The 20,684-nt window shown below is 42.5% G+C and overlaps 2 protein-coding genes and 1 pseudogene across 2 annotated transcripts in view; 2 read left to right on the forward strand and 1 right to left on the reverse strand.

Moving 5' to 3' along the window:
* Window positions 1-9,646, forward strand: part of CTTNBP2NL (CTTNBP2 N-terminal like) — a 44,025-nt gene extending 34,379 nt beyond the window's left edge. Inside the window, 4 exon segments of the mRNA XM_039841203.1 lie at window positions 660-890; window positions 4,309-4,416; window positions 5,482-6,751; window positions 6,754-9,646. Coding sequence (XP_039697137.1) covers window positions 660-890; window positions 4,309-4,416; window positions 5,482-6,751; window positions 6,754-6,962 — 1,818 coding nt within the window. The 3' untranslated portion in view covers window positions 6,963-9,646.
* Window positions 1-20,684, reverse strand: part of ST7L (suppression of tumorigenicity 7 like) — a 126,480-nt gene that overhangs the window by 9,033 nt on the left and 96,763 nt on the right.
* On the forward strand, window positions 18,631-19,658 carry LOC120584961 (protein archease-like; annotated as a pseudogene).

Below are 20,684 nucleotides of genomic sequence, written 5' to 3' on the forward strand. Positions count from 1 at the left end.
ATTGTCTCTGCCCTCTTGACCCACCAATAGCTATGTGAAGTTCTGTTCATACCAATGACTGACAGTCCTAGATTATAATGTGAAAACATTTTTAGTATCCTTTACTTAGCTACAGCCACCTAGTTAGGTTCTAAATATGTAAGCTCCCAACGTTATGTTTAGCATATTTTAGAAATACAAATGCCATAACACCAAAAGAAAAGGTCAGATATACCTGTTGGTAATAAGCATCATAAGCAGAGGCAGAGAGCGTGGTGGTTAAGGACACAGATTTTAGAGCCAGGCTGCTGAAGTTTAAATCCTAGTCTGACCACTCACTAGATACGAGTAACCTGGAACAAGTTACTTGACCGCTCTGTCATCGTTTTCTCAGCTACAAAATGGAGATGAGAGCCCTACCTTACAGGGTTGTAAAATTTAAGTGGGTTAATGTCAATAGAATGCCTAGAACAATGTCTGCATAGTTAGCTCTGTGTAAGTATTATTATTCTACTATGCCCCCATTCGGGTGTTATGTCTGTATTCAGACGACCCCATCGGATTTGTAGTCGGCAGCTTACATTCACACTAATCCTGCCACCTTTGATGTATAACCACCGGCGAATCCCACTCCTAACACTTTTCAAGAGCAAAATGCTCCTTTTTGTTCTCTTTCTCAGGCCCAACACAGAGACACTTTCATCGAAGAACGCTATGGAAAATACAACATCAGTGATCCTTTAATGGCTCTACAGAGAGACTTTGAAACTCTGAAGGAAAAAAATGATGGCGAAAAGCAGCCGGTCTGCACAAACCCGCTCTCTGTTCTCAAGGTGGTGATGAGGCAGTGCAAGAACATGCAGGAGCGCATGCTGTCTCAGCTGGCCGCGGCCGAGAGCAGACACCGGAAGGTAGGCTCGCGCGGGCGGCGTGGACTACGGAAGCTCCTACGGAGATTTTGTACATGATGCCTGATACTTTCTTGTCAGCGGCCAGTTTTCACAGTAATTCAATCGGGAGGTCTCGCAGGTGTTAAAAAACCCCTCGGCTTACTTAGGAGCCAGGAGATAGAAAAGAAAACATAGGTTGTTCCAAATGTGAAAGTTAGGGAGTGTGCCAGACACATTCGAGACAGCATTCCTTCTTGATATGACGCTCCAAACACTTGGGTGTTTTTTCAGCTCTCGATCATCCAAACTTTGGCAACAAACAGGTTTCACCGAGCTTGAAGCTGAACAGAGTGTTCTCTGTTTGCTTACTTAAGTGATAAATAGAAAGATTAACAGGTATTTGGGGAATGAGAGAGAGAATTTACCTGACTATAAACATACAAACCAATAGATTATTTTCATTTATTCCTAGTTTTGAGTTTCATTGCATTTTACTTCTCATGAAACCATAGAGTCCCGAGGGTTGTTTACCTTAAAGCTGTTCTACCCTACTGGGGAATGGGGAGGAGGGGAGTGTGTGTGTGTGTGTGTGTGTGTGTGTGTGTGTGTGTGTGTGTGGTCCCAGGTCCTACAGCCCCTAGTTAGGAAAGGCAAACCTGTGCGTTCCTCTACCTCATCTCATCGGAATTCTAGTGCTTGTGATTTTATTCCCAATCTTGTCATTTACTGCTCAAATTTGACCTATAAAAGACGCTTGGCTAGAATCTGCATTTTAAAAACTGTTGGCTAAGACTTATACCAACAAGGGGGGACATCGGCACATTTAGTAGGAAGCATTTTATTCTGAAAAATTGGGTTAGCAGCTGCAGTTCGATGGACCTTAGTTTACTTTTATGGTCACCTGCATTAGAGAGCCATCTGCTCACAACGCATCTGACAAATTGCTTAGACTTAGGTCTTGCCTGTGATTTTTTATTCCCTTCACAGAGTCCAAATGAAAGGCCAGAGTGGAGGTTCTGAACCATGGATAGACCTCAGATGTTCTGTGCCACCCCACCCCCAACCCCCAGAAAATAAACAGAATGTCAAAAGTTGGTACGCTTTATAGAAAATGAAATTTTCCCTATATCTTTAATTGAATTCTCAAAATTTTCCAAGACCCAGAAAAGTTTAACTTCCATTCTGGAATGAAATAACCTGAAGACATTCATGTTCCAGTTTAAAAGGTATCAGTGCGTTAGAGTTAGTTGCCTAAGTTTTGGGGAGCTTTTCCATAATCCTCTAAGAAAATCTTTACAACATCCTTGTTTGATAAGCAGGCCTTTTTTCCACTTCATACATGAAGTCACTGAGTTGTGCCGAAGGGCTGGCTGGCTGTCATGCCTATGGAAGCAGTAGTGTTGTTATGACTTGTGGCTTACGTGACTAGAGAGAGGAAGAAGTTAAAAATAATTCAAAATTCTTTACTACTGTATTTCACTGTAAGTTTTTTAACTGTAAGTTTTTTAACTGAGTGTTAGATATTTTAAACCAGCTGCCTATCTATTCTTAAATAGAGCACTGACTTGTTAGAAATCAGGGACCTAAAGGCTCATGATTAGGCTGCTTATAGCCCCAGTTTGCCTGAGGGGGTCCCAGTGTGTGCCTATTGCCGTGACACGGTTACTCATAGTACCCCACCTTTGACTCTCAGAAGGGTTGTGGTTTGAACAGTGCATTACATGGTTACTCTGCTTATTATGAAAATAAGAGTTCCCTAGCCCATCTCTTCCCATTCCCGCTCCTCAATAGTCAATCAACCACTTTTTTCTAATTACTGTTTATTTTGGTAGGTAACTTCCGTATTTCTAAATAATATACTCCTCTCTCACTTTATCAGTTTTAGACACATATTACTTCCTTTTCTCATAGATGTGGATTTCGTTATTTTACACCCCATCTTCCTTTCCTCTCTACGCCACCATCTTCCCAAAACGAACAGAATCCCCTTTCCTAACGCCCATCCTCTGTCATAGCTGCTGTTCCTGTGTCCTGAGCCCGTCTTACGTTATGTCTTCAGAAGATAAACGTCTAGATTATGCCTGGGCAGTAGGTGTCTGGCTGCTAACATTCTACGTATGGGAATAAAATTGAGGGGACAAATAACTCTTCTGAAAAATACCGACTTCGAGCCAGTCCTCTTGTTTTCTCTCCCACGTCTCACCTCTTCCCTGCAGTTTGCCCCCATTTCCAGGTTCAGTATCTCTTTGGGGACCTGAAAGGCAGAGCAGCTTCCTCCCCCGTACCAAAGTAGTTCCCACAACTCTAGCCTCTGTCCTTCTTCAGACTGTTATTAAAATTCCTTGTCTACTAAAGTCTCTCTCTATCTTTGTGGGTTTTTATTCTTGTCATTCCATTTCTATAATTTTAGGGGGCCCTCGGGAAGGAAAGGAGATGGTCTACCACCTTTAGCCAAAAGCTTATCTTTCTATTAAATTGAAAATTTAGATTTTTTTTTTAAACCGGAAGGAAGTACACCAGAACGTTTCCTTTTTTGTGTTTAAAGAGGAATTTTGTGTCCCAGAAAATTTTCTCTCTTCATTCATAAAAATTGTTAGTGAGGAGAAACAAAAAATGGCCATTGGGATGGCAGTGCCCTGCCCTGGTGGTCCGAGCCAAGGTACCTCTGAAGCGTGATCAGAAGGGACTAAGAAATCCGTTGCCATTCAGAATATTGCGCAGCTCTAGGCTGGATTATGTGGCAAATGTCCCTTTCGATTTGTGTTCTCCTTAAAATTGGGCTTAATCCTTTGGCACCAGGATAAGTAGAATGAGTAGGAAGGTTAACTAAAAGGCCTTGTGAAAAATCGCCCAATAATTTAGCCTTTTTACATGCAGGATGGAGTCATGAGAGTCTTTTCACCTCCTATCTAACTATATACAAAATGCATGTTAATAATTAAGCAAGGCACAGTTAGGATGACTCTCATTTGGAGTGTTTAATTTCAGGCCCCCTATTTGGTGCCTCCAGTGATTCGAGCGTTGAGGGGAGAACCTCGGCTTTTAGCTTTCCATGGCCCTCTCTTGCTCCATCACAAACACCTGTCCCCTAGTGCCACCGAAGTGCCTTCAGTTTCCTGGACCTTCTGTTAATTCTCTGAAGACTTCTCAGCCCCTGCAGCTGACGGTTGCTGTCTTCTGTTTACATGCCATTCTGTGCATGCCTCCATGAAGCGCGCACAAAGCTTGCCTGTCTTTCACCCTGCGAGGCAGTATGCTCCTTGATGGCTCTGACTGGGATTTATTTGTTTGTTTGTTTGTTTGTTTGTTTGTTTGTTTATCTAGCTCTGGAACTCTCTTAGGTGCTTAGATAGGTAAAGAGTACTTAATTGTATTCTAAGTGTGATTCCTTGATATTTGGAAATGATTTTTTTTTTTTTTTTTTTTTAATTCTTTAAAGGTGATCCTAGACCTTGAGGAAGAAAGGCAAAGGCACGCACAGGACACAGCAGAAGGAGATGATGTCACCTACATGCTGGAGAAGGAGAGAGAGCGTCTGACTCAACAGGTAATTAAGGTGGAGGGATTCACAGCAGCATTTGCCTAGGATAGCATTTCTCAAAGATTGCTCTGCAGGGTGTAAATTGCTCAAGAAAAGGGCTTTGTAGTCAAATAAGTCTGGGAATTACTGAATTAAAGTTAAACAGGTTTCTAATTTCAATTTCTTAGACCTTTTAGTATGCAAAAGCATATTATAAGTCTTCAAGAGCAAGATAGGGTATTCTGTGTTTAGCAAATCTGTGTTTTCATAAAATCTTTTTTTGACACAGATCACTCACTGTGGGACTGTTGTTCCATAGAACATACTTTGGAGAACACTAACACTGAGCACTCAAACTTTTTTTGACTCCCCATAAGAAATACATTTTATATCACACAGGCCTGAAACAGAAATCTCGTGAAATCATACATAACCCTTACTGCTTACAATACACATTGATGTTTTCTATTTTACTTTTTAAAAGTTCTGGTCATGACTCACTAAATTGTTTTCCCTATCTATTAATGAGTCTCAAAGTTTGAAAAATACTGACTAAAAGGGTTTCATTAATCCTTCCTGTAAATGGGGTTGGAATGACAATTAAAAGACTGCATTTGTGTAAAAAGGTATAAATCAAATGCAACTACTTATGTTTGTTTGTTTGTTTTTAAGACCAGAAAGAATTATTACAGAAGATTTAAAGGTTTGTTCTCCGCAGCGTTCATCACAGAATCTGGTTTAGATGGCTTTCTAGATGGCTTTCCGTTTTTGGTTCTGATAGGTTCTAATCCTCCAGACTCTCCACTAAAACACAGTGATGGTTCACATTCGCACCAATAACCCTGAGACTATATAAAAATGAAAAACGCCTCCTAAATCATCAAAGAAAGACTAAATTGTAACGTAAATTCTTATGTTAGGTGTCCTAATACTTCAGAAACGTTTGGAGTAAACACATGGCATACATTGCTAATCCTGTGTGCTAAGAGCAGCTAGCCAGGGCATCCTTTTTAAAAACAGTTTTCAGGGTATCTCGTTTGTTTCCTTAACTCTAATCAAGACACGTGGTGGCATTTTTTTTTTTTCTTCTAGTTGGAATTCGAAAAGTCCCAAGTGAAAAAGTTTGAAAAAGAGCAGAAGAAGCTCTCGAGTCAGCTGGAGGAGGAGCGCTCCCGCCACCAGCAGCTCTCCTCCATGCTGGTGCTCGAGTGCAAGAAAGCCACCAGCAAGGCGGCCGAGGAGGGGCAGAAAGCGGGAGAGCTGAGCCTGAAGCTGGAGAAGGAGAAGAGCCGGGCGAGCAAACTCGAGGAGGAGCTGGCGGCTGAGAGGAAGCGCGGCCTGCAGACCGAGGCCCAGGTGGAGAAGCAGTTGTCTGAGTTTGACATCGAAAGAGAACAACTGAGAGCAAAACTGAACCGAGAAGAGAACCGGACCAGAACCCTGAAAGAAGAGATGGAAAGTCTGAAGAAGATCGTGAGGGACCTCGAAGCTGCTCATCAGCGCGGCGGCCCTCCTGAGCAACCGAAGAAGCCAGTCACCACGTCTAAAGGCACAGTGACGGAGCACCCCGTGCGGGTGTCTGTATTCTGCCAAACAGAGAGTTTTCAGGCAGAAAGAACCCAGGGGAGCAACGTAGCCAAGGTGACAACTAGTGGGCCGCCTGGTCCCACCACTCCTCCTTACTCTTATGCAAAAACCAATGGCCATTTTGACCCAGAGATGCAGACTACCAAGGAGTTGATGACAGGCAGCAGTGTAGAAAACCAAGTGCCTCCACGAGAGAAACCTGTGGGATTGGCCCAGGAGAAAGCAGTGGAGAACGGTGAGTGTCCTGGGGGAATCGAGAGTCCGGGCCCAGTGCCCGGTCACCTCCCTTCCAGCGGGAGCTCACTGTCCCCCTGCAGCACTGCGTCCTCCTCTCTCACTTCCTCCCCTTGCTCCTCACCAGTACTAACTAAGCGTTTATTGGGGTCATCGGCCAGCAGCCCCGGCTACCAGTCTTCATACCAAGTAGGGATCAACCAGCGCTTCCATGCAGCTCGGCACAAATTTCAGTCCCAAGCAGATCAGGACCAACAAGCCAGTGGTCTGCAGAGCCCTCCATCCCGGGATCTGTCCCCCACCCTCATAGACAACTCTGCCGCCAAGCAGCTGGCCCGAAACACAGTCACTCAGGTGCTCTCCAGATTCACCAGCCAACAAGGGCCAATCAAGCCCGTCTCACCCAACAGCTCTCCCTTCGGCACAGACTATCGAAATCTGGCCAGCACTGCCAACCCGAGAGGTGACAGCAGCCATTCGCCTACTCCAGGGAAAGTGTCCAGTCCCCTGAGTCCCCTGTCTCCAGGGATCAAGTCCCCCACCATCCCAGAGCTGAGAGGAGAAACCCTCCTCCCATCCCCCCCAAAAAACCTGGCCTCGCTCCTTCTCCATCCGCTAGCACTCCACTGACCAAAACCCATTCCCAGGCGTCCACTTTGACAGCCGCAGACGACCTCGCGAGCAGCTGCTCCGCTAACGCCGTCGTGGCCAATGGCAAGGACGTTGAGATACTTCTGCCAACCAGCAGCTAGTCCCTAGGAGGGGCTCTCCACATTTGACATTCCATCAGATTTCGTCCAGGAGCTAGAGTTAAACCCTTGAGTCAGATCATGTTATTTATTTTCATAGTAGCCGAAACCGTCTGTATAATACATCTAGTGCATTTCACCTTTTTGTATTTTTTTTTTTAAAGTAGAAGACTGAGTAGTTTGGATTTTTATGACTCACCTCTTTGTGTACTCTAAAGCTAGACGGGCACCTCAAAGACGTTTCAAGCTCAGCAGTCACCATCATGCTGTGATGCAGAAAGCTAACTGAGTACCAGATGGTGACCTGCCTGTCTGTTTTGGGACTAGAACCACTCAGCACTCCATTTGAATTATGCAGAAGTGGTTCGTGCAGATTTTATTCCAGATCCAGATGAACATGTATGAAAAGTGCCTGAAATAAGACTGCCATGCAAATGGGATTCTTCAGCAAAAACACAACATGGCTCCTTCCATTGCAGAAAATGAGATCCTCTGTGGATTCTGAATGTTAAAAACCAACACTGCTTTTAATCCTCTTTTACAGTTTTTAATACTCCGAGCTTTGTGTTCAGAAACAAGGCTGCATAAGTAGAATAGGAATCCTACAGGTGCGTGTGAACTCACCACAAAGCTGAACTTTACGGAACCCGCGAGAAACCCTCCTGAGCAGTAAGCAGTTGGGGTGCTGATTTTCTTGTGCTTTTGAGAAATTAAGTCATTCCCAGTTCCCTGCATACATTCTTGATAGAATGAAATCACATCTCCATTCAAAAAAAATGTCTTCAGGCATCTACTGTTGTGTAAGGAACTTCTGATTCCAATTACTATTACTTGAATAGGAACTGGTTACTCATTCTGTATAAAAATTTTACAACAGAATGAGTTTTTTATTCTGTAATCAGAAAGCAATAACTTCAAATTCACTCTCTTTGTAATATTATAAGTCAGAATTATATAGGTTTTACCAAAATGTTACACTTATTCTCCAAGCAGCCAGCACTTCGTGTCTGTATCTGTGGAACCAAATTAACTTTCGCCTAACTGAAAGTATACATATATCTGTATAGATACACACCCCTTTACATGTCTAACATACACACACCTACCACATAAACATTAGTGTGATTATATCTTTGGAGTTCGCAATATAGCATAAAGGATGAGTAGAAATGCATGTTAAGATTACCTACCAAAGCAACTAGATGTGGCTGGGACTCAATCAAAGGAAGAATCTTGTCCACAAGGAAGTGGGGGAAATTCCACATGAAGTCAAGTCTTCAGCATCTTGAAAAGGCAGAGCCAAACTAACCCCAGCGTCACAGAACTCAACTGGTCATGCGAATGAGTCAAACGGGTCACTCAGTCAAGTGGTGTAAGACAGCCAGCAGCTGTGGGAACGGTATAGGAAACTGGAGTCCCCAAGCCCCATTTAATAGGTCCCCGTTCACACCAGCTGCTTGTTGCAAGAATCCTAGACCTGGGTTACCAGCTCCTCAAATTTTTGTGAAATCCAAATTTTCTTGAGAATTATTCTGTTTTACATATCAAGAACAGATTCAGAAAAATGTTAAATACTGCTAGTTACACAAACACGTCTGCAGCTGGATTGAGCCCACAAGCTACAAGCTACCAAACTGTAACCTCTTTTATTCTAGAAACTTCTTTCATTTCCATCAGAGCAAGTTTATGAAGAAAAAAGCCTCCAGACTTTCCAACTTACAGGCTGCTACGGCCTACGAAGCCCAGGGAATATAATGACTGTCTCCCTCTTCCAAACAAGACTACCCACAACCCAGCTCCAACACGGTGGTTATGTGATCTGGTGTCCAAAGGGATGGAGAGGCCTTGGGGTCCTCACATACAATCTCCAAGCCAACATCTGTCCAGCAGCCCCTGACCTCCTGCTGTCATTTAAGTCTATTTCTTCTTAATCCAACACTCGAGTTGATGGGGGAAAGCGGGTGATAGAACTTAACGTATAAATCACAATGGAGTATACTGGTGTCTCCAACAGCTTATGGTTCCATTAAGGTCAATACATCAAATATTAAAAACTTAATGCCCCAGCATGTCTACCAAATGATGAAGGTGGCATCTTAAACTGCCCAGAGCAATCATGCACTAAACTTGATGTATAGCCAAATGAACGGTATCGATAAAATTACTGGAATTCCTAAACAGGAGAGGGGGCTTATTACCTCTCTTGCTTTAAATGGTAATCTTAAAAGTTGCATTGTGCTCCTCCTTTGTTTTGGCATAGATATATATAGAGAGAGAGAGATACTATAAGGAAGTTTATTTCTTAGGAAGTGCACTGAATAATGTGTTTCTTTTACAGTGTAATATGGGGGTGGGGAAATGAAAAAGAAATGTGTATTTTTGCTAGTTGCCTATCTTCAGAAGATAAATAAGCACAATCCTGCAATGGATCCAATAATCCAGTTAGGTATTATAGATTAGTATTTAAGTTTGCTGTATATTGTGTGTGTGCTAAGTAAAAGTTCCATGATTCACAATTTTGGTATTAACCCATGTTGTAAAAGCTATGTTACCAGTCAACAGATTATAATGATGTGCGACACGTAACATGAGCATTAACTAGTCATTAACATTTGTAAATCAAATGCACCATGCAGAAGCCTTCATCCATTTTTATAGCAAACTACATTAAAACAAGTTAAATCTCACCGTCTGGGGGAGAAATAGTCTTGTTTTTACAAAATGAAGAATGTTGCACAACAGGGCCTGTTTTGTCGGAAAAGGAGCAAGTCGTGTGGAGGGAGCACTCGTTCATGGCTCTAAAAAAATCAAATGAAGTCAGTCCACGTTAGACTCCAAGAGGGGCTGGGACATTGATTTTCTTTGGAATCTTGGAGCTGAAAAAGGAGCCTTCACAGTTATCCAGTCTGTAATTTCTAAATCATTTGGGGGTTCCAGACCTTTTGAGAATCTAAGAAAAGCTAGACTATCCCCAGGGGGTGGGGGGGTGGGAATGGGTTGTTTATATGCAAATTGATGGTTTCAGCAGGATCCAGAGACCCTGAAGCCATTGGTGATTGATGTACTCTAACTTCAGGATGCCTGCTCTGGTCCTGCCCTCTCATTTTATGAATGACTAATACATCCCTCATCTCCTAGTCAGACGCTGTTGCTGCTACATTGTTAGTAAATGCAAGTTGTAGCCAGACAAAAGCACTTGACAATCCTTTGGTGTTCCAAAGATTTTAAAACTGTGGATGTTTATATATCTTAAGTTTCCAGCATTTAAGCCAGTTAATGATCATGTCAACAAACACTGGCTGTATCCTTTTTCCCATAACAGCCTCACGGTCAGCAACATTGCCTTGTCAGTGTATGTGCATGCGTGCGTGCGTGGTGTGTGTGTGTGTGTGTGTGTAAATTATAAAGAGTGCTTCTGATGCTTAGTCCTTGAAACGGAATTTCCAATGTCTTTTAAAACGCTGGCTTCTGATAGGATGTGTTTTCATACAAGATGAGTCAGAAGTAGGCAATGAGCATTGTTCCACGGGAATCTTTAATGTAATTACAACTAGTCGATAAAACTTGAAAGCCTATATCCAGCCATCCGCTCGGGTATCAATGGCCAATTCATTGGTAAAAGCAAAGGGGAAAGACAGGGTAGAGGTTCTCAGGCTTTATTGTACTTCAGTATAACCTGGGAAGCCCGCTAAAAGTAAGGGTTCATGGGGGTTGGACCTGGGGGCCAGCAGATGTAGGTAACCTGAGGGTCACCTTTTGAGAAGTTTGCCTTGTAGCCCTCACTGGTTCTTTCACAAGACCCTGTTATTTGCCTCTGACATAGGAGATGTCTTAAACTCCTGAATCTGGTTTGTCAGAGGTCAGTGACATTCAGAGTCAAGAGTGCCTACTTGGATTCCACCGCATTAGAGATTTCGTGCACATATCACCTTACTAATCTTCCCAAGGGAGCTGTGAGTATTACTAGCTCTGGTGTGCAGATGAGGTCCTTGAGGACCAGAGATTTGTACGAGGGCCCTTAGTAAGTGATAGGGCCAGGATTTAAACCCCAGTAATTTGTTTGCTCTCTCCACTCGCTACCTCTGTTCCCCAGATGAGAAAGTCCCGAGTCATTTATTACCCTAATCCCAGGCCTGCTGGAGATTCTGATTCTGCAGACTAAGGTGGGGCTCTAGATAAGTATCTGGGCAGATTCTTAGGATGGAAGCAAGTTTAAACCCTGGTCACCACACTGCTGCCCCCGCCCCTACACCAGAACCACCCCCCACCCCCAAAGAGTGGCTTATGAGACCCAGCAGGAGACCTTTATCAGTCAGATAAACGGAACAAAACATCTTGTTCCCCTCAAGGAACAGATATTTAAGATGGGACAGAAACGAAAGTAGTTATTACAGAAAACAAGTTTTAATGTGTTCCCTGTCCTCAGGGTACTCACAGTCTCATTGCGGGTTGGGGTGGGGGGAGGGGGAAGCAAAACATTAACACAAAAAGTTAACAGAGACAACTGAATAAAGCCAGTGGGGTTTAAATGCCACGCGGGGTTATTGAAGGTGGTCCTGGCAAAATCACGAAGGATCAAGAGCTCTGTCCACACCACTGAAATGGTTTTCTCTGAGAAATTACTGGAAGCATCACAGTAAGATTGGCTTTATCCCCGGGAAGTCGCCTACTTAATTTGTCCTAGTACCTTAACATGGCAGACACCCAGGTCCCCTCCAGGAATGGAGGACTTTTTCCCTAGCTTCGGGGAATGATGACATAAACTTCCCTCAGCCATAATCCCCCTGTACGCATTGGCTTCACTGGAAGAAAGGTCACACCTCCTTCCAGGGGCAATTCACATCCAAAGACTGATTGATGTGGAGCATAAAGATCTGGACCCCTTGTCCCTAATCAAGCGACCTTTGAGGCATCATCTCAACTTCAAAATCCCTGTGGGACTGGCTGAGCTGCAGCTCACCTTACCTGCCCTTCTTTTTCCTCCCCTCCCTCCACCTCTGTCCCCCCACGTGGATGCCGAGGGTGCTCCCTGCTAAACCTGCACCTTAATCCACCTCAGATTCTACTCTGTTCCTTTTGGTTATGATTAAGGCCTCTAAAGCAGGGGTCCCCAACCCCTGAGCCAATACCAGGCCACACAGCAGGAGGTGAGCAGCTGGCAGGGAAGCTTCATCTGCATTTGCAGCCGCTCCCCAGCGCTAGCATCTCCGCCTCAGCTCCGCCTCAGATCGTCAGGCATTAGATTGTCATAGGAGCCCCGGTCCCTGGTGCCAAAAAAGGTTGGGGACCACTGCTCTAAAGGAGAGTACCAACATTTTCTGAGTAATTTATTTAATGCCAATCTCTCAATTAGGTATTTTCCATGTTACATCATCAACACAACTACAGGGGCAGGTTATTCCTAGTTGACACATAAGGTAATTGCACCCCCGCCTACCCCTTCCCCCCCCGCCCCAGGCACAGGAAATTGCTCAAGGTCCTGCAGCACAGCAGGGCTGAGATTCAGTAGCACAGCTTGAATTCGAACTTTCATTTAATTGGCCTTCCAGTCTACTCTTTCCACTGGCCACACTATAGTCAAAAATATGGAATAATACACCTAGGGAGTTTGAAGTATTAGCTTATTGTCAGTCAGGTGCCTACGTATGAGTCCACTAGTTAGCTAGCTAGCCTTTGAGACTTTCAGCCAGAAGCAGGACACTGAGGACAGGGTTTTGCTGAGGAGAAAGGAGAGGGATGGTTTGCGTACACACATGGAACCGTCAAATGTTAGAGCGAGAAGGAAGCTTAGAGACCCTTCACTCTAGTTCCCTCATTACAGATGAGAATGAGGCCCAGAAAGGCCAGGCGACCCGTCCGGACTTAATGTCTAGTTCATGGCAGAACTCAGGCTCAAGAGTCAGCCCGGCTCTCTTCCACTGCAACCACCTGCACCTCCCTGAGCTCACCTGGGACCAGGAATTGCTAGCCCAGCCCTGGAACTCCCTTGGAACTCCTTCCTCTCATCTGATTCTCTACGACGTCTGGGCTTTGATCTTGTTCACCTGAGCTGCCCCATATTCCAGGCTTTGCCCTCTGCCCACGGGCCTAGAGATGTCTGACAGAAATCCTGTCCTCCTATCTGAACCGGTTTGACAGCTGTGGTAAGGATGGTGGAGCTTCTATTCCCAGGCTGTGCCTCCATCTGTGTAGCATCAGCTGTGGGAAGCATTTACTCGTAAGGCATGCCTTGCTCCTCAGGTGTAGACAAGAAGCCACTGGAGCCTGACTGGGACACACACCTCCCTGCCCTGGTTCTCCTTCCCCACCCGAATCCAAAATCATAGCTCTCCTGGGAAGGGCCTTTGTCATTGTCAAAAAACTCAGCCAACTCCCTTCTCTGTAGTGCTCACCCTCCCACTCCCCTGCTCCCCAGCCCACCCAACCCGAAGCAAAGCCTTCCAGGACCGTTTGGGCCTCAGAACAGACAGGGTGTCCTAGGTGTGGTAGGGTGGTTTGGGGATGCTGACCACAGCATACAGGCCCCTTCTTCATCCCTCGTGAGTTTTCCCTCCCCTGAGTCTGGGTGAGTCAGCACCACTGGGCCACACACAAGGCTCCTATTCACGGTTCATTTCCCTTCTGCTCTCATCTTGGCGTCTCTCTCCCCTCCCCCACCCCACCCCTCTCTCTAGCTCTCTCTCTCTCTCTCTGACGGCCTTATTCTCTCCATGAGAAAGCTCTGCTCCCTGCCCTGTGCTTCCTTGGTTTCCCCCTTTACTCACCCACGTAGGCCCTCATTCCTCATCCATACCTTCTGGGAGTTTGCAGTTCTAGATGGACAGGAACGTAAAGGAGGTGGAACAAAATAGAAATGTTAAACCATTAAATCCTCATTCACATATTTTCAACAGTGTTTGTGGCTGCTGGCTCTGTGCAGGCCCTGAGCTATGTTAAGAAGCATACGGACGCAGACGCACATACACTCACATAGACACACAAACACACACACACACTTGCTGTGTCTGCCTGTCATTTATTCGGCATGTTTATTAAGCACAGACTGTGAGACGCCTTGTGCTAAAGGCTGGAATTTACACTTTGAGAGGAAACAAGTCTGACAGATGTGACATCTTAGGGCAGTGCTAGGCAAGATGCAGCAGGTGTCCCAAATGGGTGATGGGGCCCCCAAGTGCCTAAGAAATTCAGCAGAGCAGGGAAATCTGTGGTTTTAGAGACACTAATTTAAATAAACAGAAGGGACAGGATATAGGTTTGCGTAGATAGGGGTGCGTGTACTCTCTGTATGCAGGACATGGTGCCAAAGCAGGATGAGCAAGAAAAGTCGTTCAGAACAAGAGCTTTGTCATTCTCTGTGGCTTTGGGCAAGTCGGCCTCTGCTAGCCTCTATTTCAGCATCAGTATAATGAAGATATGAGAACCTCCCTCCTACAGCTCTGTAAGAATTCACGAGATAAAGCAGGCAAAAGCCTGGCGGCCCAGGGCTGCGCGTCTACGTGGGAAGCTGGGTGCTTCCTACGTCGGAAAGCTGAGTTGCTTGCGCCCCCTGGTGTTTCTATCGCTGTATTTCTCTCTGCACCCAAGGTCTCGCCGCATCCCTACCTCCCTGGACAGCAGCTACTTCAGAGTCCGTGGCGCGGGCACGGATACACCCACTCCATGCCCGCAGCCCGCCATCTCCCTGATAGCGAAGGAGGGAGCCCGGCCACAGTTCCTGCCTCAGACACGGATGGAAGCCCAGACTAGTGAAAGGAGAATCACAAAACAACCCTACAAGGTGGTCTTGCGCCTTGAATGAGCAAATTAGGGACTTCAGACGACTTAGGGCATACCTAAGGACTCGGCAAGTGACAGCCATTAGTATTATGTAGTTCCTAAATCACGCCAACACACCGCGGTGCTCACCTATCACACAGGGGTCGGGAGAAGTCTATCAACATTTATTTATTCTTTCGCCCATTTAATTATGCTTCAAAAATGTCTTGCTCCTCCTACCTTGTCTTTGCTGTAAACAAACGAACAAACAAACGTTTAATAAGTGAAGTAAGCCGGCACTCTGGGGAGGAAGACGAAGAGATATCATTCATCCAGACATCCTACCAGGTGCCACTCACTGACTTAGGCACTGGGTAGAAAAATAAGTTACAGGCCCTTAGGGGCTTTAGATGCTGGTGGGAGAGACAAACGCAAAACAGGGTGTTATGTGGCCTACCTGGAACAAGCTATAGCATAACAATCCCCAGTGGAGTCAAGAATGACCAGTCTTACAGAGGAAATGACACTTGTCCTGGTCCTATTGGAGGGGTAGATCCTCCCAGGTGAAGAAGGGGATGAACGGCATTTCAGGTAATGAGAACAACATATGCAATGCACAGAGCTGCAGACAGGAATAGTGAGAAGTCTGGGGTGGGGGTGCAATCTGAAGAAGTAAATGGGAACAGGAAAGGGCATGGTCTGCCCAAGGGAAGAACTTGGGCTCCACTGGGAGCCTGAACCGAGGAGGCATCATGAGCAGAGGCAGATTCACCATGAAGTTTAAGCTTCAAGGACCATCACTGGCACAGCCTCTTCCAGTCTCTGAAGGGCCCAAGCAATGTGTTCATGTGGTCATCTTTCTCTAAAATTTGCTAAAGTAAGGTATCTTAACTGCAATTAGTTAAGACTGCTGGCTCTTTTCACTCTGATTTCTCCTATATCATGCTCTTCCCCATGTCAGGTGGCTTTGGGGTGGTGGCCACAAGCGTTTTGGGAATGCAGCTAAAGGTAAGTTGGATAAAGGACTATTTTTGAGTGAAATATATTTATGTGGTTTGCAGGAACATCCATGTATAATGGTTTTTGCTAACCATCCCCGTGTGGGAATGGCTTCCAGGAATACTGCCATCAGTCATCATACTGCCTCACCTTGAACAGTGACATGAAGGAGCAACAACGAGGTTGTATTGCAATAACTAACTATATCCTATAGCAACTGGCACTAAAGATAAAGCAGGAGGCGGAGGAGAAAAAGGTTTTAAATGTATAGAGCCAGAAGCAGGTCTCTAGAAAATTCTTCTAGTTATTGGATGTATAAAACTGTAAGTGGGCAATTAATTTCTCATCAATGCTTAGTCAAAACAAAATTTCTCTTTTGTCAGGAAAATATTCAATAATGCAGTGTACACAATTATAAACACATGATAAATATGAAGACATAATCAAAGAGTATGGAGTCAAAGGATAGATATTTTTTTATTTTAGAGAATTCTGCTTCTGACCAAGATGAAATAACAGGGACTGGATTTTTTTCTCCCACCTAAAACAACTAAACACCAAGCAAAATATATTAAACAACAACTTTCAAGACATCAGATATCAGGCAACAAAGAACAGAGATGGAAAACAAAGTGAGTCCTATGATAGCCCCGGCAGAGCCTGGCAACTCCCCAGGGTGCGGAGATGAAGCTGGGGATGGAGAAGGAAGAGTATTGGAGACAAGAGAGCTACAATGAGCGAGATCTCCAGAGAGCCTCAGAGGCTTCTCCCGGAGTCTTCAACTGAGTACTAATCAACATAGGCATGTGATGGGAAAAACTCAAGGCCAATGAAAGAACCAATCCAAAGAATTAGAGGGAACAATACTCAGAGCTCACATGGGACTTGGAGCAGTTTCTGTTCCCACTGGGCAGAATGAAAAATCTCATAATTCACAGGATATTCGATAGAGTAGTCAAAAGTTGTCTCTATAGTATGCCAAAGTTAGCTCTAGACTAAACGCTCCTACCCCCCAAAAAAGTTTAAAAGCAAAACTTGGAAGGATCAAACTGTTTCCAAATAACTGCATCCCACAACAAAGCTCAAAAATTTGTATAGGAAAACAAAAATATCTGCATCCTAAAAATTAAAATTCACAATGTCTACCATCCAATCAAAAATTAACGGGCATGCAATGAAGCAGAAAAATATAGCCCATAATGAGGAGAACAATCAATTGAAAATAAACCCAAAATGACACAATGATAGAATTAGTATACAATTATATTAAAACAGCTATTATCACTGAATTCCATATGTTCAAGGATATAGAGGAAAAATTGAGTTTGTTAATTAGAAACATGAAAGATATAGAAAAGACTCAAATCATAATTGTAGAGATGAAAACCACGCTATTGGAGAATTAAAAAAAAACATCAGATGTAATTAACAGATTACACACTATGGAAGAAATAAATGATTGTCAAACTGGAAAAAAATAGCAATAAAAACTATCCATAATGCATAATGAAATATAGAACATAAAAAATGATTTTAACAATAAACAGAACATCACTGAGCTTTGGAAAAATTCAAGTGACTTTCATACAAGTTTAATTGGAGTCCTGGAAGGAAAACATTTGAACAAATAATGGCCAAATTTTTCCAAACTTGATGAAAATGAGAAACCCACAAATAAATTTAAAAAAGTCAATAGATTCTAAGTACAAGAAACACGAAGGAAACTATACCAAAGAACATCATAAATTGTTCAAAACAGTGAGTGATAAGGAGAAAAACCTTCAAAACCAGATGGAAAAGACCATATTATAAAAATGAACTAGAATAACAGCAGACTTTTCATTGGTAACAATATAATCCTGAAGATAGTAGAGTGAAAGCTTTAGAGTTCTGAGGAAAAAAATATCAACCTAGAATTCTATACCTAGAATTCTATAATACCTTTCAAAAACTAAGGCAAAATAAAGACTTTTGTCAAACATGTACAAGCTGAAAGTACTCATCGTCAGTAGACCTTCAGTACAAGAAATATTAAAGGAAATACTTCAAGCAAAAGGATAATGATTCCAGAAATCTGGATCTACACAAAGGAATGAAGAGCACTAGAAATGGTAACTATATGGGTAAATATAAAGATTATTCTCTTATTTTTTAAATCTCTTTAAAAAGTTATCACAATGACTGTAGGATTTATACATATGTAGAAGTAAAATGCATGACAATAGTACTGAAAAAATAATAGGCTGAGAAACAGAAGTAAACCATTGTAAGATTCTTATACTATATATGAATCAGTGTAATATTATATGAAGGTAGACCATGATAAGTTAAAGACGTATACTGTAAGCCCTCAAGCAACCACTAAAAAAAAAAAACAAAACAAAGTTCATAAGACAACAAAGGAGATAAAATGGAATCATAAAAAGGACTCAATCCAAAACAAAGGCAAAGGAAAAGGGGAGTAAAGAACAAACGATGGGAAAATAGCGAGATTGTTGATTGAAAACCAGCCATTTCAATAATAACTTAAAATGTAAATGGTCTAAACAGCCCAAATGAAGGCAGAGATTGTCAGATTTATAAAAAAGTGAGTCTCAAATATATGCCGCCTACAATAAATCCACTTTAAATATGAAGACATAAACAGGGTAAATTGTTATAGAATACTCCAACCAAATGCAGCAGAATACATTATGTTTGAGTACACATAAAACACTCACAATGAGGCTCATAATTAAAATGTCTAAGTTTAAAAGGATTTAAATCATACGAAGCATGTTCCCTGACTACAAAGGAATTAGAAATTAATAACAAATGTCTCTGGAGAATCTCCAAATATCTGAAAAATTACAGTTTTAAATAACCCGTGGGCCTGTAAAGAAATTATAAAATATTTTGATATGAATGAAAATGAAAACACGACATCAATATTTGTGGGACACAGGCTGCAATCATAGTGCAGGAAGAGGAAGATGTTAGAGATTACAATTTGACTGAGGAGCAGAAGGCAATCAAGGCCACATATCCAGTCAATCAGAAGTATGAGTATTTGGATCATACAGCGGATGTCCAGTTATATGCACGGGGAGATACTCCGGAGGAAGCATTCAAACAATGTGCAATAGCCATATTTGGTTACATGACAGATACTGGGACTGTGGAGCCCCTCCAAACAATAGAAATAGAAACCCAGGGAAATGACTTACAATCTCTTCTGTTTCATTTTTTGGATGAGTGGCTCTATAAATTCAGTGCTGATGAATTCTTCATACCCCAGGAAGTGAAAGTACTTAATAGTGATCAAAGAATTTTCAAATTATAGTCAGTTGGGTACGGAGAAGAATCCTCATTGTCTAAGCATCTTCAGGGAACTGAAGTTAAGGCAATAACATATTCAGCAATGCAGGTCTATAATGAAAAGAAGCCAAGAGTTTTTGTGATCACGGACATTTAAGATACCCACCTCCAAAAAAAGACTCTTATGAAACACTGTTTTTTTCTCTTCCTTTTGAGAAGATACCATGATACCATGATATAAATTCTACAGTATCTGATGATATATGGAGATTGCAGAACAGATATTTTTAACCTAAAGTGTGACTCTTAGAAATGGAAAATCAAGGCACATCCTTGGTCTATGTTAACCAAATAGTCAAACATTAAGAATTCTTCAGGTGGCAAACATGGCTTTTCATTTACTAATTCCCTGCTGTAACAGCAGGTGCCTCTCACCCTTCCACGGGAATGCCAGCCCTCCAGCCCGGTGTCAGAAGGGATCATTGGTGTTAGCAGCAGTCCAAGAGACTCTGAAGCCTCTGTGCTCTTATCGAATACAGTTTGGAAAAATAATTATAATTTGAAAAATCCTACAATCAGAATTTTGCTTTTCTTCCAAATTGTTTAAGACATATATTTTGTATATATACACTAAAAGAGGTTGTATTTTAGATTGCCATGGGACAGAGCCATCCTGCATTCCAGTTGGTTTTCTTAGAATAATTATAGTTAAACAATTGGAAGACTTCTCTAGAAACAGCTTTGATTTTCTCTCTCACTTTTTTTAAGTACTGACTGATACATTGATACTTTCCTCTTTTCCCATTAGAAAAATTTGATGCCCTTACCAATGGGCCATTCCTTCTAACATGTAATTTTATATTAAAGCTAGGATATTTATACAGTTAGAGAAGAAAAGGAGAATTTTAAAAATTACTTTGGTTTTAAAAATTGCCTAAGCTCTTCATTTCTAAAGAGACAGGAGGCCAGGAAAACAACTTTAAAAGGATCTGAACTTTTCAAAGTAGATAACTTTTAAAAAACGAAAAAAAAAAAAATTTTTTGTGCGAAAGAGATAAAGCAGTACTTAGGTAGATCCAGGATGAAAATAGGCCACTAACTCTGGTAATTGGGAGGAATTATGTAATAAGAATAATTCCCAATATACTTTTGGGTATTGTGAAATCAGATTATAGCAGATTAAGAAATAAATAAGAGTTAAGAAAAAATGGAAAAAGTTTGGAGCTCTTTTTAATGGAGAGTGTACTCTTTAAGAAGTTTAGAGGTTAAGGAAGGACAAGGGAGGGTAACTAGCTTTGAAAGAAAGTTTTCAGATAAAGTTGATAAAAAGAATAGATTTTATTTATAGACCAGGAATACTTGGTTAATGGACAGAGAAATGTAGAAAATTCAGAAACAGCTTGGCTCATTAAACGGAAAAAAGTAAAGTCAGGCCTTGAACCATGTACAAAACCCAAACTCGATGGAATAAAAACTGAAGTACAAAATATGAAACTATAAAGCTAATTGAAGAAAACAGGGGAATATTTTTGTTATCCTTGGATAAGGAAAGACATCTCAAATAAAATCGAGGAAGTACAAAACCATGAGGCAAAAATCGATAGGTCTGAACACATCAGAATTAAGGATTTCTGTTCAATAAAGAACACAATAGACAAAATTAACAGACAATTG

This window comes from Pteropus medius, unplaced genomic scaffold, assembly GCF_902729225.1.
Source record: "Pteropus medius unplaced genomic scaffold, Ma_sr-lr_union100, whole genome shotgun sequence".
NCBI lineage: Eukaryota > Metazoa > Chordata > Mammalia > Chiroptera > Pteropodidae > Pteropus > Pteropus medius.